Source organism: Dermacentor variabilis, chromosome 9 (assembly GCF_050947875.1).
Source record: "Dermacentor variabilis isolate Ectoservices chromosome 9, ASM5094787v1, whole genome shotgun sequence".
Classification (NCBI taxonomy): Eukaryota; Metazoa; Arthropoda; class Arachnida; order Ixodida; family Ixodidae; genus Dermacentor; species Dermacentor variabilis.
Genome location: NC_134576.1, coordinates 102707926 through 102734417, shown reverse-complemented (window position 1 = coordinate 102734417; position 26492 = coordinate 102707926). Strand labels below are relative to the sequence as shown.

Genomic DNA, 26492 nt, shown 5'->3' with positions numbered 1-26492 from the left:
AGGGAAAATCAGACATCCACCAAAGAAAACCCATATGGGTTCCCCGAAAGAAAAGCCTCGCAGTTGAAGAAAAATTTATCCTGGTCCAGGACTTGAACCCGGGACCACCACCTTTCCGGGGCAGCCGCTCTACCAGAAAAGATCCCGATCCCGACAGATGCTGGTACCGAAACGTCAAATGTCAAGCATGTGGAAGGACTGAATATTTGCGAGTGGTGTGTCAAGTGAAGGGCCCGGTAAGCTGTGTCGAAAATTCTGACGAAGAGTCTGAGGAATCCCAGATTTACTATGCTGTATTATGCGCATCGGAAGGAAAGCGTGGCTATGAAGTTTCGGTAAACATTGATGGGATGCCCATCTCAATGCTCTTGGACACTGGTGCAGCAGTTAGTCTCATGCCAGAAAGCGTTTACAAGGAGCATTTCACGCAAATCAAATGGAAACCTGCGAGGGCTAAAGTACCTCAGGGGCCTCCAACGTGCTACCGGTGCCAGCTGCGGTGTTGGCATTGGTTGCAGTTGAGCCCGTAGCGTTACCGGTCAGGTTGGTGTACAAGTCCTTGCTCCACTCGAGCATGCACTTGAGGATGGAGACGAGGCACTCGAGCCCCTTGATGCGCATTGACTTCTCCTGATGAACGGTGGCACCGAGCTCAAGGGCCTGGCGCCCCTGCGCAATCTTGGACAGGTCGTTGACCAGCCGCTCGAAGATGTTGGCTGCGTTCAGGTCGCAGTCGTAGTTGACGTAGATGTCCACCACGCTCTGGGCGTCGGCGCAGATCCGTGTTAGCACCTGCCGAAGAAGCAAAACCAGGTGTATCAATCTGGTACTTGCAGCGCCAAAATTCTAGTAAAGTGGTACTTTACTCTAAGGCGCCAGTATAGCAACAGTAATGTGGCATTCAAAAAACCACCAGTCAAGTAGCATTCTGAGCCTGATAGGTTATATGCACTTACCTGAATGACTTTCCACTTGTGGCCGAAGGAGGAGCTGGATGTCTCAAGGATGTTGAGGAAGATCTCCTTGAAGAACACCTCGATCTGCATCTTGAGGTGGGTCTTGAAGTTCTGCAGCAGCGCAAGGAAGATGGTCACCGAGATCTCAAACACCTCGGGCACGGACGACACGCCATTCTTGGACAGGGCCACGCACAGGTACTGCTTGATGGCATTGACAAACATGTCGTTGGTGCGGAACACAGGACCCGCATTCTGCAGGATCAGCAGCAGCAGCTGCAGCGAGAGCACCTTCGAGCGAAGTTCATGGGACCTGTGAAACCAAAATGGAAACATGATATTTGGCTAATCCACACCTTAAAGGGACACTAAAGAGAAAAATTATTTCTTCTGGATCAGTAGATTGCCTCTCTACTAAACTAAAAACACCACTCTTACCACGATAAGGCGCTTGGTAAGCCAGAAAAAGTGCAAGAATGAAAAATGGGTGGCGACGCCCCTTTGTTGTTCCCGCACCTGGTCGCTGTGACGTCATCAATTTTGATGGCATCCTCCAGAGCCTACATAATTATATAGCGGTACAGATTGACTACATTGTGTTCTAAAGGAACCGAATATTCAACATGGCAAGTTTCGGGAACCTTTACTAAGCCAACGCGGCCCAAATGCGAAAACATACTTTGGAATCCCTGACGTCACACAGACATACTGGCATCGGGGTTTAGGCGCGAAATTTAAACACTGATATTTCGACCTGCATTTTCTCGTCTAATACTCATACTATTACTTTGAAATGGCTGCCTGCAGTGTTCTCAAACAATGTTTTAATAGTCTAAACTGATTTGTTGTTTTGCTTTAGTGTCCCTTTAAGAGGCCATGCTGCATTATCAGTCAACTCAAATCAAATCCTCTGGTGAGGGAGTGCGTTACCGGTTCTGGTCACCGGGATCAGGCCACACTCCAGGCCTGTTTATGCAATTTTATCAATACGCGGATTTTTTTTTTAATCCGGTGGAAAATTGCCGGCACCGGGATTCGAACCACGGACCTCTTGCACGTGAGGCAGGTGTTCTACCTCTACGCCACCGCTGCAACTCAAATCAAACCAAATTAATAGGGCTTAATATACCAAAGGAGCACATGGCATACGAGAGAGGATGTAGTGTGGGACTCCTACTAATTTGGCCACCTAGTGCTTTTTTAACGTGAACGTAAATGTAAGTACAAGAGCATTTGTGCATTCCGCCCCTGTTGGGATGAAGTCACCATCACCAGAAATCAAACCTACAACCTCCTTCTAAGCAGCAAAATGCTATAGCTACTAAGTCACCCTTCCAAATCAGCACTATTAAGACCTATGTGAAAGGACCACAGTTAACACAAATTGTGGGACAGTACGAATTTTCAGGCCAAACCTAACTTTGTATAATGTTCAAAGTTTCACACTGTAGGTACGGTACTGCCATCAACTGCTCTTCCAGGAGGAAAATTGTACTATCGCGAGTGAACAGTCACGGCACCACTTGAGCTGGGTGCAGCTGTGACCACGGCTGCCTTCACAATGACTTCCACGCCTTTTCCTGCAACATTGCACAGCGTAGAAATCCATGACCTTCGACCTTTGACTACCGTACCCATATATTTTCTTTACATAGAAAACCAAAGCAGGGTGACCAGTTCAAAGTTACAGCCTGCCCAGTCTTATGAAGTCCATGTCACTTCTCACGCTGTTCTGTCGCATTATGCACTTGCACTCATTCTCCGACACTCGTCAGAATTTCCGGCATCACGTCCGCTGCTGATCAAAGCGATCGCACTACAACCGTCGCTATGACAATGCTGTGCCTACAAGCATACACATTCCAGAGCTTCAGAATCCAGAACTGCCCAAGGGGGAAACTGCTTCGGACTGCTGTAGGAAGTGCGCATGTGTGCAGCGTGTACCCCACCAGGGCTAGGGATAACTTGTGACCAGGGCTAGGGATAACTTGTGACCACTCTTCGTGAGGATGCAAGTTTTATGTTAAGTTTAACACTGGTGCTTGTATGTTGTGGAGTTTAAGTTTATTAAATGTTGCGCCATTCTGTGTGTCACTTTTGCCTGCTCTGAGGGGCTGCTGACAAACACCCCCATGAAGTAAGTGGCTTCACACTCCAAGCACGCTGTCTCTCAATGATAATCAGTGGAGGCTGTTCTTGCAATGATCATTGCCACATTCAGTTGTAACACGGTAGAAAATGTTTGGCAGTCGTACCTGGGATCAGGTTGCCCCTCGGGCAAAGGCTTCATGGAGAGTTTGCAGAGCGATCGGAAGACCAGGAAAGCATCTTTCTGCACCACGTGTGCAAAGTGGGCCTGCACCGCGGCACCCCCACCATCGTAGCTAGCAGCTACGCTCTCCTGAGATCCCGCCCTTGGGAGCGTAGAGGACACCGTCGACGACGATGTCGGCGCGTCACCAGAACCTGCAACTACCCTGTTCAGGATTTCCTGAAGCACTGTAGCCACCACTTCTTCTGAGGACTCCTGCAAACGGAAAAGATTAAGGAATAAGTCAATCCAAATGACTTTTTTTATGTCACTACTGCTGCAAAGATGTGCTGGTAGTAGTAGCAGTACCATATAAACTGAACTATACTGTATTTACTCAAATCTAACGAGCACTTCTTTTCCGATAAAACAGGTCCAAAAATTGTGTGCATGTTAGAATCGAGTACGGCTCTAAATCTGCATTACCATATCGCCATCGGCATTCTAAATGGCTGCCTCGCACGAGCTTCGAGTGCAACGTCTGTCTTCCCGTTTTCCACATTTGCTCTGTCAGCATGGAAATGTCAACTGCAAAGACATGTCGCGTTCATGACGATGCTGCAATTAAAAGGAAAGTGATCACATGTGCGGAGGTGGACGGAAATCGGGCCGCAGTACGAGCGTTCGGAGTTCCTGAAACTTGCGCATGGGACAGGCGCAAACAGGTGAAGCTTTCTGCTCCGGCGGCTGCTACGTACGCTGCGTACGTAGCAGACGCCGTAGCCGTACGTACCCTATCTTGAAAGCGATCTGCGATGGAGACAGAGTCTATGCATCTAGGCACACCGCGCTTTTTTTTTTTGTCGCTTAGTGCGCACTGAAGCGAGAGGCTGCACAACGGTCAATTTGCTTGCTCATGCTACCGCACTTCCCCACTCCAGCGTTTTGATAAAAGAGTTTCTGTGGTCATTGCGTGATGATGTGTTCATGTTTGCTTGTGCCCGCGTGAAACCATGCTTGTTAGTTTAGTTAGCAAGAGAATGTTTAAAAGTTTATACGGCCAATAAAACTACTAACCTTATTTCTTGTATAGTTGTCTACTAATTTGCTGTCGTAATCGAAGCTTCGCCTTTTGGGCGAAACTGCGACTTCTTTTATTTATCGCAACTTTAGTGCATTGGGAGTAAATCTGTTTTTCCAAATGAAATGTAAGAAATAATGAGTTGCGCGGTACTGTAAAGGACTTTTCTTTTTTTTTTTAATCGCCGCAAACGGGTGCGCATTACAATCAAGGTCATTTTTTTTTCTTCCTTTGTTTTGGTCACGGGAAACAGGTGCTCGTTGCAATCGAGAGCACGGTAGAATCACTAAGTACGGTAGGTCGACTCTGTACCTTTAAGAAAAAAAAAAAAGAAACTACATTTGCTTATTTTTACAAAGGCACAGCAGCTTTGCAGACAATTGACTGCACTCTCACTGGCAGCGAGCGCGCAGGTAGCTCCTGCACAAAGTCTGCAAACGTGTCCACAAGCTGTGTATGCACTGCATGACAGCCACGAAATAATGTTTTACCCAAGTCACGAGATGACACCTTTCCTTTTTGTGCCCGCTAATATTGCACACCTTTTTCAGGGACGACAAACTGGTGTCATGTTGTCATTTGTTTTGGCTAGAATGGCATTGAAAACTGTCTGGTCATTGAATTTAAAAAACTGTCGTGGCCACCACTGTCGCTATCCAATGCAAGCACGTTCGCCTCATCAGTTAGAAGCACTTTCTGGCGCTTTCTATTCACCGGCAACGTCGTGCATTGCCGGTGATTGACGGGTGGATCAGCCATGTTCTGTCAAACGAGGCTGAGAAACTATATGGCCAGGAACGAACAAAGACAAGCACGAGCAACTTAACTCGTTAGCATGATTGCGCAGAGTGAAGGCCCAGCCACAGCGTGCAATCTGAGAGCAGTGCCCGCAGCACCGGCAGCGTTGTCAGTGCAGTTGGGACGGTCAATTCTTGTTTCGGAAGGTGGCGCAGGGCAGAGCTATGGACATAGCCCCTTTGTCGGAAGAGCGACGCCAAAGATGCGCGCAGGCTGGCGTGCGTCTCTCATGGAGAGAAGCGCGCAGTGGCAATTGGGGTGGCGGGTGATTGCGCGGCGGCTCGCATTTAACTTTTTCTTTTTTTCTTTTCGAGGATTTCACATTCATTACCTTCCAGCATGGGCACCCAGCAGCCAGACTTCATCGTTACAACCAATAATGCGGCAGGGGGACATTGCAGTAAGCGGTTTATTTCCCCATAGAAAGCACACAAAAATTGATGGTGCAGCAGCTTTTAATTGTTATACCCGATATATTGTTCAAATCGGTATCATTATAAGTGGGTTTGACTGTAGTTTCACTTTCATGAAATTTTGCTTGACTCAGCACCAAACGCATCCTCGACAAGTGTTTCTGGCGCTATGCCAAGCTTGCTATCTTCGCGTGGTGCCAAGAGCACTCTCGGCCGTATACTTCGAGGGATTTGGTGCAGGGACGAGCAGAGTCTCGCAACAGCGAAACTATCTCCCAAAGTGATCGCCCAAGAATCAAGTAATCTTCCGTGCCTTGTAGCTTGTGTGAGAGCACTCCTTAAAAGATTACACAACCATTTCATACAGTACCAGGCCACTACGAGATCCACAGACCGTAATTCACACTGCCTCACAATTATAGAGGGCCTCCCGCTGGTCCTGCCATCCTCTGATCGCCGACTTGTTGACTCCAAGCCGCCAAGCAGTAGCGGTGTGAAAGCATGAAAGGCTTCGCCTCCGTTCGAAAATGGCGTCCATTCAAGCAAAAAACAAGTTTTGACTTCGGCTCACTTGTCTATAGATTGGATCGAGATGTAAAGGTACAGGCTGCCAACATAACACTAGAAATAACAGGATTCAGATTATTCGTTGCAAAACTGTCAATTTCGCCCTTATTCAAGCGTAATGAGAGGGTCAACCTTAAGCAACGAAAACTATGAAAAAAACTTGCGTTCCAATCAAGTGAATACAGTTATAGGGTAGCCCTCAGCACACTGAATGGCAACTGAACAGTTGTAAGTAATTTCATCATACCACCTAATCTTCCAATGGCCTCACCTGTGCACCCATTCATGAACGCTAATATACCACTGGTTATCTACCCTATGCATTACGTAGCCTGCCCAACTCAATTTCTTCCCCTTAATTTCAACTAGAATATCAGCTACCTCCATTTGCTCTCTAATACACACCACCGTCTTTCTTTTCCTTAGCATTATGCGCATTATTTCTCGTTTCATCGCTTGTGCAGTTAACTTTTTTTTCCTTCTGTCGCCCTTCTTTCTGGACATGCCTTTTCTTTCTTTTGCACTTCTTTGTAACCTCCATGCTCGCAAGAATGCCGCAAGGCCGCACTTTCACAAAGGTGTCGTTTACATGCGCTTGAACTTTGGCATAGTTCAGGTGTACACATTGAAAGAGACAGTTGCAGTGTCCATGGCAAGGAATGTGAAAAACAAACATTACGCTTTGTAGGCAAGTAACATGGAGCTTCTTCTTTGTCAGTGGTTTTCTCGGTGTCAGTGTCTTGTTTGTGTGTGCCACTCTATATACAGTGCTGCAATGGTGCATGGTGGCGGAATGCATGGAAAATAGCAGCAGCGCAGGCCAAGAGCCAACAGCTACGTTTTCGTGGATAGCTCATACGGTGACAACTGGTAAACTGATGGGTTGATAGGCAAAGTGATTCATTTCGGGGCTCTCACTATAACGACCTTTCAGAATAACGAACAATGTGCCGTCGTCCCCTGAAGTTCATTATATCGAGATTTCACTGTATCAGTGTGTTAGCATTATTATGTACTCATTGTGGGTTTGTGTTACTGCGTTGCTGTGCCCTTTGTTCGCAAAAGCTAACACCTCCCCTCTACCTTTCTCAACGTACAGTCGACGACTGATTTTTCGGACACCTAATTTTTCAGACCTGCTTGATTTTTCGGACTTTTTCCCAGACCCAGGACATACCGCATAAAGTCAATGTATTATGTGGCTCAAAATTTCGGACACTCTAGGGAGGACTGTTCGATTTTTCGGACTTTCCAAGCATCAGCCGGGCCAACTGCCGCGCATTTTGAGCTGTGTCGCCACCATCTTGCTTGTTTACATTTCCTCCTGTAGCTTCGAAACCGGTGCCGGTCTTGCATGGCGGTTCCTCAACTACTCGGACGCTGGATTGAGGCTATATTCAAGTGGCTTCCGCTTCCGCAACAGCGTAACTGCCGTAACGCAATGCTTTTTTTTCTTTCTTCCTTCAACTGCCTGTTTTCGTTTGCCGTGCACTGACGAGCTTAGCGAGTAGGCCTAGTCGTGGTCGTGCTGCGGAGACGCGAAAACCACGTTGTCGCTACTGTGGCTCGCATTTGATTGAATCGGCTTCAGTGCTTCAAGACGCTGTTTCCGGAACTTTTATTTTTGCGTGCAATGTGGCAGCGAGGAGGCACTCAACGAAGTAGGTGTGACAACTTCCCGACGACTGCGCTGTGCGTGCTGCTAAACCAAGCATGCCGATTCACAATGCAGAAGAAATTTATGTTGTCATAGGCCTCAAGAGTTCCGATGAACCGAGGCAAGTACGCCACAATGTCGATGGCGAAGAAAGCGGCAATCATCAAGCTTATCGAAGGTGGCCGATCACAGGCAGACGTCGCATATTAGTTTAAAATTTCCAGACTCTTTTGGACTACAAGAAAAACAAGCAAAAGATTTTGGAGGCAGCGGAAAAGTCTACTGGGCGTCGTCAGAAAAATGTAAGCCAAGGCACCTATCCAAAGCTCAAGGAGGCCCTCCTTGTATGGCTGAAGTCAACAGTGGCCAGCAAGGTTCCCATCTCCAGTGCCCTCCTCAAACAGAAAGCCGAGACGATGGCGCTTCAGATGAACATTGAAGGATTTAAGGTCAGCGACGGCTGGCTAAGAAACTTCAAAAAGCGTGCTGATCTCAGTTTTAAGAAACTGTGCGGAAAAAGTGCAGCTGTTGACCTGAGCGTCGTTGCGGACTACCGCTGTGAAAAGCTGCAGTCGCTCTTACGGGAGTATTTGCCGGACGACATTTTCAATTGCGATGAGACCGGACTTTTATTTAAGCTTATGCCAGAGAAGACTCTTGCCTTTGCTGGTGACCCTTGCCATGGTGGAAAACACAGTAAGGAATGAGTTACTGTTCTGGTCGGCAGCAATATGTCGTTGACAGAAAAACTGCCGATGCCCGTCATCGGCAAGTCGAAAGCTCAGAGGTGCTTTAAAGGCGTAAAGTCCCTGCCTGTCTTGTACAAGGCGAACAAGAGGGCATGGATAACACAGCAGTTTTTCGAAAGCTATGTGAGAAAACTAGATTGTAAATTTGATCTAGAAGGCCACAAAGTTTTGTCGTTCGTCGACAACTGGGCTGCACACGGGCACATAAACAACTTGAAGTCTGTGCGAGTCGAGTTCTTGCCACCGAACACGACAAGTATCCTACAGCCGATGGACCAAGGCGTGATACGCAACCTGAAGGTGAACTATTGGTCACGCTTGCTTTCTCGTGTGGTGTTGTGCCTCGACAGTGTAAAAGCCTGCTCTGTTGATTTGCTTGGAGCACTTAGCATGCTCGCTGATGCGTGGAAGTTGGTGGCACCCACAGCGCTGTGCAACTGCTTCCGCCACGCGAGATTGGTGTTGAATGGCGACTCAGCTGTCTTGGACGAGGATAGTGTCGTTGAGCAGCTGTCTGGCAGTGAGCACCTCATCGACGACCTTCGCACTGCAGGCGTCGAAATTCCTTCGACCGTCTCGTTTTCGGAGTTCACGGACGTGGACTGCGAGTTGGAACTGTGCGCCGGGCTCACGGATGAAGAAATCATTCACCAAGTGCTTGCAGAGTCCGAGAGCGACGATGACGACGACTCGCCTGCAGCAGCGCAGCCGACGCAAGCTGAGCTGATGCAAGCGGTCGCAACTCTTTCGTCGGCTTACAGTGACACGACGACTCTAGCCGAAATTCAGGCGGACCTGCTTGCACACAAGTGAAGCATGGTTCAGAAGACCATTAATTACTTTTTCCAGCCTCTAACTCAAAAGTAAGCAACAAATTGAGTTTTTTAGGGGCACATTTGTTTTTTCGGACTGCCTGATTTTTTGGACATTTTTGCGGTCCCTTGAGGGGCCGAAAAATTGATCGTCGACTGTATAGGCTCTATCATCTAAATGAATGTTTGGGCACAGCTCTCTGGCTGCATCGCTTGGGTTTGGCGAGTTGCACTCATTACGAGGACAGGGGCTCCCAGTAACAGGCTTGATGCCAATAAATGAGAAGACTGCCATGTCAGGCCCATCAACTTACTCCATGACTCCGATCATCGGTTACACTGCTCGTGTCGTCCTCCTCGGCTGCGCTGTCCTCGGTCACAGATGATGTTGCAGGAGGCGAGGTCTGCGAGGGCTCTACAATGGAAGGTGGCGTCACCGAGCTGCACCGGTAAAAGAAAGAATAGGTGAAAGGCAAGCGAATAAACTTGCTCTTACGCTTCCTCATTCTCATCACAAGTCACTAGATGATACAGTTACGCAAACGTCACAAAAGTCGCTTTGCATTTTTTAGTTGTCAAGTTTCTTTTCTGTAACTTCAGCACTGTACCCACGGAACTGTGAGGACAAATCCACTTTCAATCCTCAAGTTTCATTTGTCATACAGGAAAAAAATTCATGAACGGTAAAAATTGTCATCCACCCGAGTGTAGCAGGAATCTACAAAGGAAACTCATCCGGGTTTCTCAGAAAGAAAGCTTTCCAGTTAAAGAAAAGTTTATCCTGGTTCGGGATCACGAACCAAGGCCATATAGCAGCTTGTCCTTGATTGCTGTTCTGTTCAACTAGAGAAAGAAGATCACTGAAAACGCTCCATTACCTTCAAAAGTATAGTACCCGGTACACAGTATGATTATACAGCACCAAAGCCTACAAGTAGTTATACTGGTTCTCGGCTTTGTTCTTTTTTAAGGACACTGAATTTCTTTTATTAAAGGGCTTCCATACCTGGAATTTTCTATCTGGTCTCTGATATCCTGTGGCAGACCGATCTTGTCTGAGCGTCGTGAATCCGTGTCGGCGGAGCCTAGCTCGGTCTGAGCAGAGATGGCAGCCGGCAGCGTCGTCGCGATGGGCACGCCGCCGCTGCCCACAACGGGGACAGAGCTGCCGTTGGCAGCGGAGCACGCCTCCATGCGTGCAAAGATGACGTTGAGCATCTGGGTGAGCGTGGCTATGGCGGTGGTCTGATTGACAAGGTTGCGCGACGCGAGGTAGATGTTGTAACACGTGCGCACGGGCTGCAGCACGCTGCCCTCATGCACCTCGCACCACTGGCTTGTGACAACCGTCAGCAGCGCCTTGATTATCTGCAGCTGCACACCATCGTCTGTCGTCGGGCCCTGTGGAAGCAACACTGTTTTAGGTCTCTCAGTAATATCTAGTGTCGGGCCAGTTGGCACATGACTAGAAGGGGTTGGAGGCTCAAAAATAAAACATGGACTAAGAACAGACACGCACCAGTGCACATTACACAAAAAAGTGCCCACTGTACAGGGAAGATACCTTAATCGTGTCTGCTGCTTAGCTAGGAGGGGGACTACAGATAGCATGCTTCGCACCGGTAGGGCTGACTAAAGGTAGTAAAAATGTGATGTAATTTAAAGGCCGACTGCAAAATTTATGACTGTGCAAAAGGCCTGGTTTCAGCTAGTACAGATCTCCTACTGTGACATGAAAAGCAAGAACAGCTTTACTAGCTTTAAACACTCATTTTTTGCTTAAGTGATGCAGTTGAGTGCTGAAAGAAGCATATCCATGTACGTAAGCAAAGTAACCGAATCTTCATGTTTTGCTATGATCAAAACCGCTTATTCTTGCCTAAACATAGAGATGCTGTATTGTCATGTGGAGGATCGGCATGTGTCCTAGATTTTCACACAATCTCACAGTTTCTGAAATGCACATGTGTGCGTTTCGTCGTCTGTAGCAACACAACAGTCTAGATGTCACACTAGATCACACTAGATTAGTGTCCCTTTTTTAAGAAGCTGACGGCAAGAACAATGTTAAACCACTTCCACGCAGTACTAAACGTGTCTAACTTCACATCAAGGATGAATATTTCATGCAATGGCTTTCAAGTTAACTTTTATAAGTACTGAAGCCAATGTGCACAAGAGAGAGAAATTTATTTCCAGTAAGGCTGAGAAGTTGGCCTGAGCTAGAGCTTGCTCTGGCCTGGTCCTCTGCGCTGGGGAAGCACAAGAAAATGCAAGAATGTGCAAGAAAACGAGCAAAGGGCAATGACGATGCGGACAAGGATGCACGTTTATATAAAAGTCCACCATGTTGCCGCATCCCTAAAACTGCACATCTAATTTAGAGGCGTATAAACAAGCTGCGGCTGTCCCTGTAATCACGGCTGTGCAGCAAGACTATAAATGTGTCAACCGAGGCAAAGGTTATTTGCGAGCGTCCTTCAACACGAAAAGTTTCAGTGCACATGTGGATAGAGGCGTGCGCAAAAACACTGCGGCGCCATCTGTCGCACTGGTAAACAACTTGGGGAGGAAGCAGTGGTGCACTTGGCAGCTCGGAGAAACAGGTGAGCCGACACCTTCAGCGCAAAAAGGGTGGGGAGGGGATGACTGTTGCAATGTGATCGAGAGCGTACTAGCAAGGGCGGGGAGGCAGGGGAAGTGGGCATCTCCTTCTCTACTCTTGTCCAGGCTGCACCTAGCTGTCCATACGCAAGCCACATGAAGTACCTTGGAGGTTATCTGCAGCAAACGCAAAGGCCGTGCCGAGATGTTCGCTGCCCCGATGCACATTGTGTTCCCGTGCGCGCGCCCACTCGTATTGTGATAGCAAGTGTTCACGGTCATTGAGTGAGATGTGGGTGCTATAACGTAAAGCTATTCCACGCTTTTCTATTCCAATTCTGCAATCAGCCCTCCACGATTGGTCAAAAACTTTTTTGGACCCTCCCCCCCCCCCTGACTTCGCCTGATTTGATGTCAGGAGATGGGAATAAAAACACATTGGAATAGTCTTACATTACAGGGCCCCTGTTCATGTTTGCCTGATTGCGTGTGACACCAATAAAACTACAAACCTTACTTTGTGCTGTTTTCTCTTTCCTATCGCCATCAATGCTCTGCCAATGTGAAGGAACTACGACATTTTGTTTTCCTCAGGACAAATATCTGTATATTTCTATACTTTTTTAGTGCAGGCGAGCATCCAATGACGGCTGAGGGCACTAAGCGCGGAGAGCCATGGCATCCCAGATTTATTGTGTGTCGCAACCTGCACCACACGTTCTTGTGCTTATAACCACGCTATTATGGCCCAACTTTTTACAACGTTTATAAGTGCTTACTGACAGGATACTATCTACCAGGAATGTTCTGGGAATTAGTGAAATTAGTTTTACTGGTGAAACTTTAAAACTCCAAATTAACAAAATTTGCGATTCAACAAAGTCTCATGCTGCAAGAACAACATTATATCGAGGTTTGACTGTACTATTAGTGTGACAGGGAGAGTTACAGTTTCGGACCTGACAGCAAGATATGCGGTTGAAAGTCTGCAGCGCCATTTTGAACATGAAGAGCGCAAACAAATGTTGCGAATTTTTTATGCACGTGACCACCAACCTTCCCCAAAAGAAGCTGCAATATTAGAAGCAGAGCGTAATAAAGTCAATTTCTTTCACCAGAGTAATATCAAATCACTCAATACCGTTTTCAAAACAAAACGATTCTTGGCCGATCTTGTCCTCCTCTTAAATAAAATGTCTTTCTCTTAATAAAATGTCCTTCTCTTAAATAAAACTTCAGACAAACGAAACGCACCTTTCTGTCTCTCTAAGTTTTGTTTAAGTGGAGTCTGGTGTATTCGGTTTCATCGATGTTTAGGGGGGCACAATTTCAGCTAGTAAACTGTTGGCTTCTGACTATGGTTCTCTGTTTGAAATCCTGCATGTGTCACATGTTAACCCATGACAAGATGCACCTAAACAGTAGCCTACCTGGAAACACCCGCAGATGGTCTCGACAATGCGGTCAATGAGCAGCTTCCCGGGCTCCATGGGGTCCGGCAGGTTACCCGTGAGGTGTCCGTAGGCGATGAGCTTCTGGATGCAGTCTAGCGCTGTCATGACAATGCGCGGTGACTTGGACTGGCAAGCCAGTTCAAAAGGCAGCAGGTACTTCTCTGCTTCCAGCCCCGCCTGGCCCTTCGGCAGTGGAAGCGCCGACGACGTTTCCTGGTCACTGAACATTTGTGAAGAGAAAAATCACAAAGTGGGCACTGATTGGCGGACGACAACTATATTGCATGTGAAAGTACCATAATGGCATCAAGGACTAAAGATTGAAAGTTGAAGTAGGCAATCACACCTTTCAACCGGTTTATTACTTGGAAAACAAGAACCAGACATGCAAAAGTAAAGTAGGATTGGCTAGGGATAGCAGAATGGCAGGCTTGCTTTTCACTATGCATTTATTTAGTGCAATATTAAAAGATCCTTCACAGATCTATTTCAATCTGAGCCACTGATGCAAGGGATGTTCCGGAAGCAAGTTTCATCATTTTTCAATCTGAAACATTATTGCCCCTCTAAAAAAAAGGAAAAATACACCACGGCATCATGGACTATACACTTTGCATTATTTTTCTATATAGTCGCCATGAACATGGAGACATTTGTCATAGCGTGCAATCAGTTTGAAAAAACAACTCTCGTAAAACTCGGTGACCTGCGACGCACGGAATTGTCACAAAGCCTGCTCCAGCTTTGCATTGTTTTGGAAGTGACGTCCCGAGAGTGCAGTTTTCAATGCAGGAAACATGTGCCCATTCATACCGGATAACACCACACACTTCCACTGCCGACCACGTTTTCAGCACACATCTGTCTGCCATTGTGATTTGCACTCAAACCTCGGGCACACTGACCTGCTGCTACTCGCTCATATTTAGCGCTCTGCGCATGCGTCATTCCTCCTCCACCGATGCTCGTTCCAGCACTAAACTAGCAACAGGCAAGGATTATTATGACATTTGTTTGCTTCACCTGGTGTACCATCTTCTCTTGAAAAAATGGCGAAACTTACTTTTCGAACATCCCTCATACATCAAAGATAGCTTTGCTGTCTTTGACGTATGAGCATGATGTAATGATGTAATGTATGATGTAATCTGCTCACACCCTCCACAAATACTAGAGGTATATTCGCTGGTCTACGGCCTTGCATTCCGAGTGCAGATGTGCAAACTGCTAGGTGACCTCTGACACCCAGCTGGTATGATGTGATGTGAGAAACAAAAATTACGAATTACTGGTTGAAAAAAAAAAAAGTAGTAAGTCATGTAAATCTACTATATATATATATATATATAAACGAAAAGGAAGGGGGTTAACAGAGGGGCCTGATTTTTATTACTCATATCATACGAAGCCAACAGACACCGACACCAAGGAAAACATAGGGGAAATTACTTGTGCTTAATAAATGAAATGCGAAGGTTGTGGGTTCGGTTCCCACCTGCAGCAAGTTGTTCTTTCATACATTTTAATTTCTATTAATTTATCATTTCATTTATTAAGCACAAGTAATTTTCCCTATGTTGTCCTTGGTGTCAGTGTTTGTTGGCTTCTTATGATATATATATATCTGTCTATTCAATTCACATATACGCAAGGTAACATTTGTTTTATAATAATTAATCATTACATTCCAAAGCAAATTCAGGGCTCTGGCACATACTGCTTTGCTTTTAGATTTAATATTGATCACACTGTTGCACGCTGGCCTTTGCCATACGAACACAGCTGTGAATGTCCCTTAACAACTTCACTGTAGTATCTCCAGCATACAGAAGGTAGAAATGCCCAAAATGCCCAGTTCATAAAGGTTCAAAGAGAGGTGCAATGATTTTAATATTAATAAAGAAAATAAAACCTAAAAGCGTTGCTTTTGCTCAACCTAGACTGACCAAAGAACTACAGCATGAAAGCTTTATTAGACGCACAATTTATATCTTTAAAAAGGTATAATGTGTTCATGAATAATTTCATGGGCACTGACATGTCCCATTGTTGGTAGAGGTGTGCAAATAGTCATTTTTAAGACCGAATCAAATACGAATCAAATAGTGTCAGAAGTGAATCGAATTGAACACTTTTCAAATAGTATCTGAATTATGAATAGCCGTTCTCATAATAAGATAAAATGAAATTCACATCTCAGTATTTCTAAAGTTAACAAGTTTCTCTCAGTATATAGTGTGTTATGAAGCGTTCTTTATTAAAAGCACAAATGGAGCCTTAGGAACAAACAAGTAGCTTCTTTACATACACAGGGCTCATCAGAGAGTGCAAATAATCGCTGCACAGTCGGTAAAGTAGGCTACCTAAGTGACGTAGCTAGCTTCACTATGCAAGTACTTGTGTTTTATGTCCTTGCTAAGCCTGCAGGGGTGAAAATTTACTGTACTTTTGCTCCAATTTTATGTTATATGGGCACAGTTGAAGCTTTGAAATATTCAAAATACATAAAAAAAATATTTGCGTTTGTGAATAGTGCCTATTCGATTCGAAGGCCGAATCACTATCCAGTTCACTATTCGAAAGTGTTCAATACTCGCACACCCCTAAATGTGGATCTTCCTCTATCTCAGGTCACAACATCTTTAAGCCTCCTCAATCATGTGCTTTTAAAATGCATGCAGAAAACTTCAGTGATGTTGCACAACATGGTCAACCATCTGCCCTGCTGATACCAGCACGGTTATACATGCGTTACACAAAGCATTTCTCGAATGCAATTGAATTCCTTGTGCAAGAGCCAATGGCTGTAAAAAAAATCAATCCCGTATGGGCTTGATCGTGGTCTCGAATACACCGTGTGACACCCGTATTAGTTATGCAGGGTTGCACAGAAACAACTGAAGCTATGAAGCGCCAACAACAAGGTCAGATTTTACAGTCAGATAAAACACCTGAAGCAACAAAAATCATTAATCCACAGTTTATTTTAGAAAAGTTGCTACCTCTAAAAACTCGAACCCATCGTCAAGGGATATAAGTGCATTTTCCGATACGATCAAAGATGGATGAAGTGGTATTAGTGTTTTATAAAGTTCATGAAAGCGTTTGTCTTTTTTGTTCCAAGGCCACGCATGTTGTTAAAACATGGTTTACTGTAAGAAGTTGCTCACATTGATAACACAATGGTTTTTCCTCAGTTTCCAATAAAAATTTATGAGCAAGATGTGGGTGTCCAATACAAACGTGGCATAAAATCACATCCATGACCCTAACACAGCTCCAAGCGAACTTTAACCACCGCAATTAAGATGCAAAACTTTCATCAATGTGCATAGTAGCTTCAAAACTGAATGAGGTTGTGAGAGGGTTAGTGTGGATTCAAAACATGTTCATAACTGCAAAGATAACCGCATTCTAAACATCTGCTCCTATGTTCAACATACCACTGCATCCAATTAGAAATCTGCTTGGCTTAGTTTTACAGACACGCTGTGCATTCAACCATGCAGGAATTACTGCAAGTCTATGAAACACACTGAAAATGTAAACACGGCTTGTAAAAATACAAGTGCTGTTGTCGATGCCAGATCCCATACCTTGGTGCTTGGTTCTTGATTTCATTCTTGATCTCTTCTGCAGAAAAAAAAATAAGAGTAGGTAAATTACACTATGCCGCACATCTCAGAAAAGCGTAATGCAGGAATTGGAATAGCCTGCATTAGAAAGCAGCGCTAGTCAAGCCTAATGAATGACCCAGGTTAAGAGGAATGTTTACTTCAGGAAGCTCCCATATGAAATAGATGAAAATGGAGAAATTGCATTTCTTGGTAACCACTGCACAAATTTTAATGAGGTTTGTTGCATTTAAAAGTTAAAATCTATTGACTGTAATGAGTAACACTTTTTATTTAGGCCATCAATCTTTACCAATTTTTTAAATCTCAGAATTTGAAAAATAAATAAATAAATAAAACAAACTGAAGAGCCAAGTGAAACACTCTGTAACTTGGCACTAAGAGACAGTTACATTCTATTCAAGAATGCACGTGTTGAGACATCTGAAATTGATATGCCACTCTGAAATATATAATTAATTAGGGTAAAGGACTTTTGTAAAAACCCTTGCAAGCATTGTAGTAATCGAGGCAATTGTAGCTGTATGTCAAATTTGTCCACATGAGATGCTCCAAAAGACCAGTTTACAGAGCTGTCAAATCTTTTTTTGGTGCGGATTTACGGATATGTAAACTTTGCCAATATCTGTAAAAATCACGAGACCCTAAATTCCTACAGTGGTTGGAATTCAGCATTCTCTCTTAAATGCAACAAATCTTATTAAAATCGGTCCAGCTGTCATTTTTGCATTTTACATATATTGGAATAGAGGTCACAGATGGCCCCAACATAAAGTTTCCCTTAAGTTTTCCTGTGTTTTGTGTTACACTTCTTAGGCAAGACCTTAGCTTGGCTTGCAATATCACGGCAGAAAAAAATGCACACTGCTTTTTATAACAAGAGCCATGTTATAATGAGTGGTTATTGCAACAAACTTTGCAAGTTAAAACTGTTTGCAAGTTTTAGCAAACAAATGATTAGATTGCTGCAAAAACAAAATCCATGTTAAACATGGTTTTCTGGTAGTAACTCAACAGCCCCACATTAAACTTGAATAAGTATGTTAGAGCAGCAAAGTAACTGGATAAAAGTTGCAACTGAATTAAAACTTCAATAAAGTGCTTGTCCTTTTTGGAAACATCACCACATCTTCTGTGCCATTCTTTTTTTTTTTTTTTTTTTTACTGTAGTAAACCGAGCAGCACAACTCTCAGGCTAGCACTCGGCATGTTTTTATTTATTTCTATATTCCCAAGTTTAGTCTATTAAGTTTCACTGACAGTACCAACACAAAAACTAGCCGAAACAGCAGTAGGAGTAAGTAGATCTAGGCTGGCTCCTGATTAAAGGATACATTTTTTTTTAAACCCTGTAGGACCTTTTTCTCCTTGAAGATATCGTCTTCAGTGGCTAACAAGTAGCCTCTGTAGACATATACAGCTATCTTATTATAGCCGAAGTGGTGCATGCAAACTGGAACTACTTATTACCATCAAAACTCCATCTTGTCAACACAACGGAATAATGTTTCTATCTTCTGGTTGCTAGCAACAGCGACGTTACTTTTCATCTTTCTTCTTCTGTGCAGTCGACACTATGCAACATACATACCAAGGCGTATTACGCAACATTCCGCACGAAGCAAGCACCCCGCATATTGCGCAATCCCGTAGAAGTTTGCAATCTAGTTTGCAGTGACTTGAAGTCACTGCAATTATTATCAAACGCAACACTCTGGCAAAGGAATCAAACGTGCGCCACGCAGGCAAAGCTACCCAGCGAAGTGGAAAAGGCCGCCGCGGTTGTTAGCAGAGGGCATTTTGACCGCGCCGACGGTCACGAGCGAATGACAGTTAAGATCAACACAGCTGCCCGGCGGCGCAAGTCTCAACTAATCCAGAGCTTTTGATAACAACGCAGATCGCGTTCGAGCTGAAAGTGGGGGGCACGAGAAACAAAACTGTCAAGGTGAAACGAACGGTCTTGCAGACCGACACGCGTAAACACCCCACGTGTGCGTTTGAAAAGGCCGACCGTGAAGACGGAAAGTAACTACAATCAATGACAAGAAACTTGAGCGAGCGCGGCTATGGGGGACGGCGACGACAGTCACTTGTGGCGACAATGCGAGGACCTTGTAGGCGAAAAAAATAAACGTGAATACTAAGGCACGGCTCCAGATGGTTCCGGCGCGTCGAACAAAAATAACGAAAACAAAAACGAGCACGGGCCCCGCTCCGGATTGCGGCGTATGTCTCGTACGAGATCGGGTTGTGCGCGTTTAATCGGGCCGCACTGCGACATAGTATAACGCAAAACACGCTCAGATCGTCGCTCATCTTCGCCGGAGCCCCCAAAAATAAGGACCTCCACGCCAATGGGGCGCTCAATGAACGATAAACCCCGACGAGATCGAAACACCTGCGCTCGTTTCATGTCCGTTTCTCCACTGGACAGACCCAAACCCACACACTTAACTCGCACACTGGGACAGTAGTACAGGCAGTGAATGTCGTTTGGATAAAAGAGTAAGCGAAGCTACGTCGAAACAGGAAAAAAAAAAAGAGCCATGGAACTACGAAGCGGGTAAAGAAAAAAATGTATACTTACCGAGTGTAAGCTCACAGGCTTTCCTCAGTTGCGAGTGATAGGATCGCTTGATTTCCCGATCATTTAGTATCTTCTCCAGAGCACGAGTGATGAACATTTCGCCTGTGTTCGGACCTGTGCGCATTCTCTCTTGTTACCTGATTGACATCGTTCGCACACTGACAACGGTAGAATCGCCGCGCTGCAAACGAGATTCCAAAGTTGGCCTAGCACAGACACTCGTCCAAACACCAGCCGCACGACGCCATACTGAAACCGAAAGGTGACGTCAAAGTCAGCCGCCGACGTGCAAGTCGCCGTTTAGTACACACCATACCACGTCGTCTGTGAAAACGAGGCACGTCTGATAAATTATTTACGCTTCGACCGGAACGTTATCTTCTTGTCTGTCAACATCTCGCTGCAGCTTAAGCTGCGGTACTCGTCTTGCTTGTTTCAGCGCATAGTTGACGGCCTCTTCTGTTGCGTTGTCGTAGCGGCCGGATCCAACGGAATGTATCAATCCCAATGAAACCGCTACGCAAGTCACAGGATTGGGCGCCTAATCGCTTTGTTCCGCTAATTATGCACCTAAGCTATAGAATAAACAACAAATATCAGCACTCAATCACACTTGCGCAAACGCTAAGCAACGCCCTGTTTACTGATGATGATAGCAAACGCAAGGAAGCTTACCGTTTGCAGCGCCTATTTCGAAAACTCCGCACACCAGTTACACATACACAACTAAGTTTGCTTTTCTTAGCATTCCCATAAGAATAGACACGGTGACAACAAATGAAACTTCTGGCATTCTTTTTTTTTTATTTTCGCCAAGGAGAAACAAAACAAACATTGTGCTGTACTTGCAAGCTGCGCTGCCATACTCCTATATTGCGTTGTGTTTCTGCCTTTTAAGAAATAAAAATTGTGGTCTACACTGGACTAGGCCTGGCATAGCACTTGCTACAATGGTTTCGCGTCGACAATTTTGAACCAGTATCCACACTCGCAACGCTTTGGGTCCCCTCGATGAAGCCACATCCAGTTGATGTGGGTCTGATCCTCTTCACCTGAAAAGAAGAAATACATGGGAGGTTTGTAAAAATAATGCAGAGTAAAATTTACCTCGCAAGAACATTAGCCAGCCCAACAAATTTTTTTCTTTGAAGAACAGTAGCTGTGGAGTTAAGATGTCCTAAATGTACACATAGGTTGAGCATTTATTAAAGTTGCCTATAGCACGTATAAAACATGCACCTTAAGTGAAACATTGGTAAAGAGAAAAAAAGGAAGGCATTCTGCATGTTGCCAAGTTTCAAATTAATAATGCCTGATTTAAGTGTATATTTGCTATAATGGACAAATAAAAGCAAAGACAAGAACTTTATACTGAGCCACATTTCATGAAGATTATATCATGAGCAGCTATCACTCATGACAATGAGGGTTACAACAGAAATGCGTCAATTTAAGCAAGCATTGATAAATGTCACTGTCACTCACTCACTGGAAGGAAGGAGCTTCTAATAATGATTATTTGGTATGGTCCCCTCAATTATCAGTTGCGGCCTAGCGTTTATGGAATCTCATTGTGCCCTGCTCCGATTCTGCACCGGTAATATTTACAATGAATTTAATTACATAAAACTTTTTTCTTTCCACATGAACAGCCTTCACATGTCGTTTACTGACACAGTTATCCTTTAACATCTATTCCAGTTTCCTACACAAATTTCCCAACAAAAGAATGATTAATGGTTCATCGCTGAAAGGTTGTTTTACACAAGTTTGCATGAGAGAGCACTCACAAATGCAACCAATCATTCGCTTCTCTAAGTGGGATGGGATCAGGTTTGGATTGTCCTTGGTGCCTGGGCCCCTCTTGAAGACTTTCATGTCAAATGGATCCTGCACAAAAAAGTGAAATACTGCTCTTCAGGTCGAGGCATGCATCTTGCATATTTCAAGCATGAAAAATTCCCATTCTTAAAGCATGTCAACACTAAAGTTCATGTTTGGTCCCTGCCAACATTAGATCTTTTCTCGGGTGAACCAACAAATCAAATTCCCACATGCTTCGAAGCAACATTTAACTTCATCCTACGTTGCTGTTAAAGAAGACTGTGGTAGCGAAAAGCAGTCTAACAATGATTCACAAGCCCTCCACAACTACATTAAATCCAAAAGTCGCTACGAGCATCAGCGAACGCAAGAAATGTATGCCAAATACAGAATGCAAAGCTTACACTGCATCACAAAATAAAACACTTGGTATTGGTACTAGTTCTGAAAAATTCAACTCCGCTTTTTCAGGAGAGGTAAAACAGTGTTGGCATTTTTCACCAGAGCTATTGGAGTTGCTTGTTTAGATAATGGAAGGTGGCAATATGAATGTCTGCTTTTGTGGAGCACAGCTTACTTTAGAATTAACTTCGATCTACGTTTGTAGCTCAGCCATTATTTCCTTTATTCAACATTCTGTAGTAGCGTGACTTTCAGTGGCCGGCCCTACTGTGTGTTCTACTTTATTCTTTTACATATGGCCTGTTACTCTTTCTTTCCTCCCCTTCTTCCTATCTTCCATTTCTGTGTTTCTGTCGCCTCCTTTCTGAAGAGAAGGCAGGCATTGTGCCCCTTCCGGTGGCAGTTGCCAGCCTGCTCCTTGCTTTTCCTTTCCAGTCAAATGTATATATGTTCTCAAAACAAATAATAATAATAATAATAATAATAATAATAATAATAATAATAATAATAATAATAATAATAATAATACTTTCAATGTGAAACAGGTAGCCAACAAAATATCAAGAGTCAACATAGAAAAACACAAATTTATTTTGACATTGCAGCTGAAGACCGGCCTATTCTTAATAAAGGCTAGCCCTGGCCATAATATTGGATTTTATAACCTGTGTTCACCTGTGTTTACCAATGTGGACTTACTAAAATACCAATACTGTTAGGAACACTTATCGTTCACACACACACAGACACAGACACAGACACAGACACACACACACACACACACACACACACACACACACACACACACACACACACACACACACACACACACACACACACGTAAGTATTGCAATTTTGTCAGGCTGCATGTTAGAAACCATTAAAGTTACCTAAAAAACATCAGCAACATAATGAACACACTTTTCGCTGCTTATGACATGCAACCACAGGGGCCAGCAACTTATTGCTAGCTTAAACATTGCTAAGAAAGACTTGGTTTACGGTAGGTGTACGTTAATGCAGGAATGTCATGAAATTTCTCAAAATGTTTAAGTTATAATGCCTTCAATCTCAAATATTACTTTTCCTTTTCGTACAAGACCCTATTTAAGGTAAACATTCGGCAGATGTCTGCCTGGTTGGGGACAACTGAATTAGAGAGGAAGAAAGCTTCAACCAGAATTGATTTTAAAAACCTGACGTTTCGGAGCCCAACTGGCTTCTTCAGGGGTGAGAAGGACATGAGGCATAGCAGAGCTTATATAAGTTTTTGATGCTTTCACGGGCGTGCAGGCGCTTTTCGTAGACCTTGAGCGCTGCAAGCTTTTTGATCCCTGGATTAGCCCCAGTGGCATGGTCGTCTTGGAGAGAGAAAACAACCACTGGCAGCGGTTCCTTTTGTAATGCTGGCACATCCAGAAGATGCCGGGTAACATCAATCTTTCGTCACGAACACTTCCCGCCATTTATGCTCAAGCTCTACAAGATGCGTTGGCACGCCTGTGAAAGCGCCAAGAACGCATGTAAACACTGATATGCCTCACGCCATCTCACCTCTGAAGGAGGAGCCGGATGGGCTCCGAAACGGTGGGTTTTTAAAATAAACTTTGGTTGAAGTTTTCCCTTTAAGACCCTAATTGTGGAGGTGGCCACAATACTTGCAATGTGCTCTAATGTTCACATGGGCCTCAATGGCACTTATCTCACAAATTTACAGCTTTAAACCCCAGCATGTTGCTTGTATCAAGAACCTGAAAGGATAGTTCGGACTGCTACTAAAAATTTACAAATGAACTTTCAAGGGACCTGATCAACCTATCTTTGATCAAGTGAAACTTCATTTCAGTGAAATGCATATGGTGACTATCGGCACAGGAATTTGCTTTATATGCTTTTTACCTGCAGCACCTATTTTCCTCACCTCTGGAGCCTTTATTTGTCTGGATCAAACTTGAGAAATTTTTTGACGCATTCATGTTTAGATGACGGTGAACAGCATGGACGACAAGAAATATTGAACACATGCGCTGACTACCAAATAGTTTCATTCATCAAGATAGTGTAGAATATGTAAAATCGACTCATCGGGGAAGAACAAGAAAAACGCCTATGGCTTGTAAAGCTCTCATGGCTTACGCGTGCTAGACGTGCTTGTTAAGAGAGAGTAGTGCAAGATAATCGCATGGAAGATTACTAACGGCAAGCCCTAACTCCCACTGATTATTCACTGGCATAGACCGCCTAACCATGTAGGCCATACACTAAACAAACAGCAAACTTGTGAAACAGGGTTATCACAACGAAAGTGTCTACATGCACATGTCAAGGAAATCTATTATAAAGGTCGGTACAATCACTTCCACTATTTTGTACCGAAAATGCTTCCAATATCAGTGGTGCATTTGCATTTCTACTCTTACCAACAATTGTCATCTCATTAAGTTGGCAATCACGTGGTCTTCGTACTGTCCCATGTGATTATGTTTATTTTGCATTACTTCATGCTACAAGGCACATGGGGGCTATCAATTGTGAAAAGGCTTTTTCTTATGTCGCGTTCCTCTCTGATAACTCAAATGTTATATATTCTACACTATTCTGATTGAAAGCACCAGCTGATAGCAAAGGTGTTAACTCTTTCTTGTCCTGCTGTCTGAACCACCATGAAATTCACAAACCAACTAGCTAACTTTCAAACTCTTGCATTCAAGAACTGCTTACAGGTACAAGTGTCTCAAGGGAAGCAGTTTAGTAGTGTGGTCTGCTGCGTCAGTTCGTGCATAGTGAACGTATAAGGGGTTCCAGCAAATATGGACGGGAGCACGAGTAAAAGGAACGGACAGGACAACACCGGACTTACAACTGTTGTATGTTCGGCGTTTTCCTGTCCATTCCTTTTACTTGTGCTCGCGTCCATACTTGCTGGAACACCTTATACATTCATCTCAAGGGAAGCACATCTTTCGAGTTTCACTTGCAGCTGCAAGTTTTGTAATAAGCGTCTGCTAGAGTGGAGAGAAGGGGTGGATCTACTAACACCTGTAACAGTCTTGCTCAAGGCAAGCACCTCGGGCTGCATTGTGTATAGATCCATTTTTTTTTTTATTCCCATTCCTCGTCAAGCCAATTGGCCGATCCCAGCAGCATCCAAGCCAATGACAAAGGAAAGAATGATCAATGAAATTAATTGTTACAAAACACGACCCCAGAGCTACTCTGCAACAGAAAGATCAGTGCTCAACATTCACGGGCAATTCCTCTTTCAAGCACTGGTTGAGCTGAGTGACACTTTGCTCCAGCGATCTGTCGACAACCGGTGCATTCAGCCTAACGCAGCCAATGGCTGGGATAATCTAACAATTCTATCCAATGCTATTCCCTCCCAAGCTACAAGAGGGATCGGCCAGCCATGAAAGGCGGATAACGAAAAAAGGAATAGTATTTAGTGAAATGAATCCTTACATTATACCGACCCTGAAGAAATATAGAATGGTTGGTTGGTAGTCCACGGGGATTGGTTTGTAGACTACCTCCCATGCAGGTCGAAATGTTGGTTTATCTTTCTAATCAATGCTCTACTGAGTGACAGACTAGTTATTGCGACAATCAGCGCATCCAGAAACACAGTGAAGCACTCGAACGCACATCATTTCCGGCTGCCATGGCTAAGAGTTCCTGCTTCTCACGTCCGGTGGCATACTCCATGTCCGTGTACAAACCTGAAAAAAAAAAAAAGATAGGTCAGAGGCACGTGAAGATCGGAAGTGCTTGCAAGTACTACATTCGTGAGAGTTCGGAGTTTGTGGGGAAATCGTCGGCCCCGATTTTATCTGGTACTAACTCTGTTTACGCCCCTCCATACAAAACATGTGCAGCTGTCGGTAAATAATTACAATTGATGTAAACAGACCACAGTCATTCATCCACCATAAAGAGCCACGCAGTCGTTCGAGAGGCGTGCTTACGGAATCAACTGCCATGAGTTCGGGACTCGGAATACCGAAACCGCTACGACTGAGACTCGGTCGAGAGTCGGCAGAATAAGGCGTGCGCATGTGTCGGTCAACTTCAAACGTTTAGCCGACAGTGATGCACAGGCGAAGGTAATAGGCAGCGTCTGCAGACACATCGGGATTTGTCGACCACTTTCGATGTGATTCGAAAAGGCCGGCAAAGTGATTTAGCAAAGGGTTCAAAGCCGGCGTGTTTCGGTGCTACCCGAAATCCGCCCCAGCACGTAACTGACACGCGAGCTACAAACGCGAGCGCCCAACACTTCCACATCAATTCACCGTAGAAAAATTAGATCTGCGGGTTACAGGCGCTTGATATTTCAGTTTAAACGCTGCAGTTTACGATGTGTGTGGCTAGGCTTAGTCCGTGCGTCCGCTGCACGGACTGTGTGGGTAAGCTGGAAACGAAAGTGAACTGCGTGGGCGAAACAGTAGCAGGGCTTACGTGGCTTTTCCTCCGATTTGAACCGCACAGCATTGATGCAAACGGTCTGTCGTACAGTTCGCAGGAGTGACCTTCCTACAACCACTGCTGCTGCCATCCTTGCCTTCGTGAAGTTCACCGTGTGCGATGCTTGAAGGAGAACGCAGGACCGCAGAAATTGCACAGTAATAATTTATATGTTTACCACAAAATTTGAATTAAATAATTTGTTTATTATTAAGTAGGATAAAGGACTCCTTAT

General features: G+C 44.6%; 2 protein-coding genes across 3 annotated transcripts in view; both read right to left on the bottom strand.

Annotated features, from left to right (window-relative positions):
- The window catches only part of Sec71 (ADP ribosylation factor guanine nucleotide exchange factor Sec71), a 63104-nt gene extending 43157 nt beyond the window's left edge, over positions 1-19947 (bottom strand). Inside the window, exons 1-8 of one of the 2 annotated variants that reach the window (XM_075668887.1) lie at positions 19568-19947; positions 16939-16975; positions 13319-13562; positions 10291-10685; positions 9599-9725; positions 3212-3483; positions 957-1269; positions 463-792 (exon numbers count right to left, since the gene is read on the bottom strand). In XM_075668887.1, coding sequence (XP_075525002.1) covers positions 463-792; positions 957-1269; positions 3212-3483; positions 9599-9725; positions 10291-10685; positions 13319-13562; positions 16939-16975; positions 19568-19691 — 1842 coding nt within the window. In that variant the 5' untranslated portion in view covers positions 19692-19947. The remainder of the gene's footprint in view (positions 1-462; positions 793-956; positions 1270-3211; positions 3484-9598; positions 9726-10290; positions 10686-13318; positions 13563-16938; positions 16976-19567) is intronic. The other variant, XM_075668886.1, reaches the window with a different exon arrangement.
- A 398-nt stretch (positions 19948-20345) lies between these two features.
- On the bottom strand, positions 20346-26403 carry LOC142557202 (cytochrome c oxidase subunit 5B, mitochondrial-like). Its single transcript, XM_075668890.1, has 4 exons — positions 26252-26403; positions 25439-25512; positions 21358-21457; positions 20346-20619 (listed from the first exon to the last, which is right to left on the bottom strand). The coding sequence occupies exons 1-4, from the start codon at positions 26346-26348 to the stop codon at positions 20513-20515; spliced, it is 378 nt and encodes a 125-aa protein (XP_075525005.1). The 5' UTR covers positions 26349-26403; the 3' UTR covers positions 20346-20512.
- Positions 26404-26492: the final 89 nt, after the last annotated feature.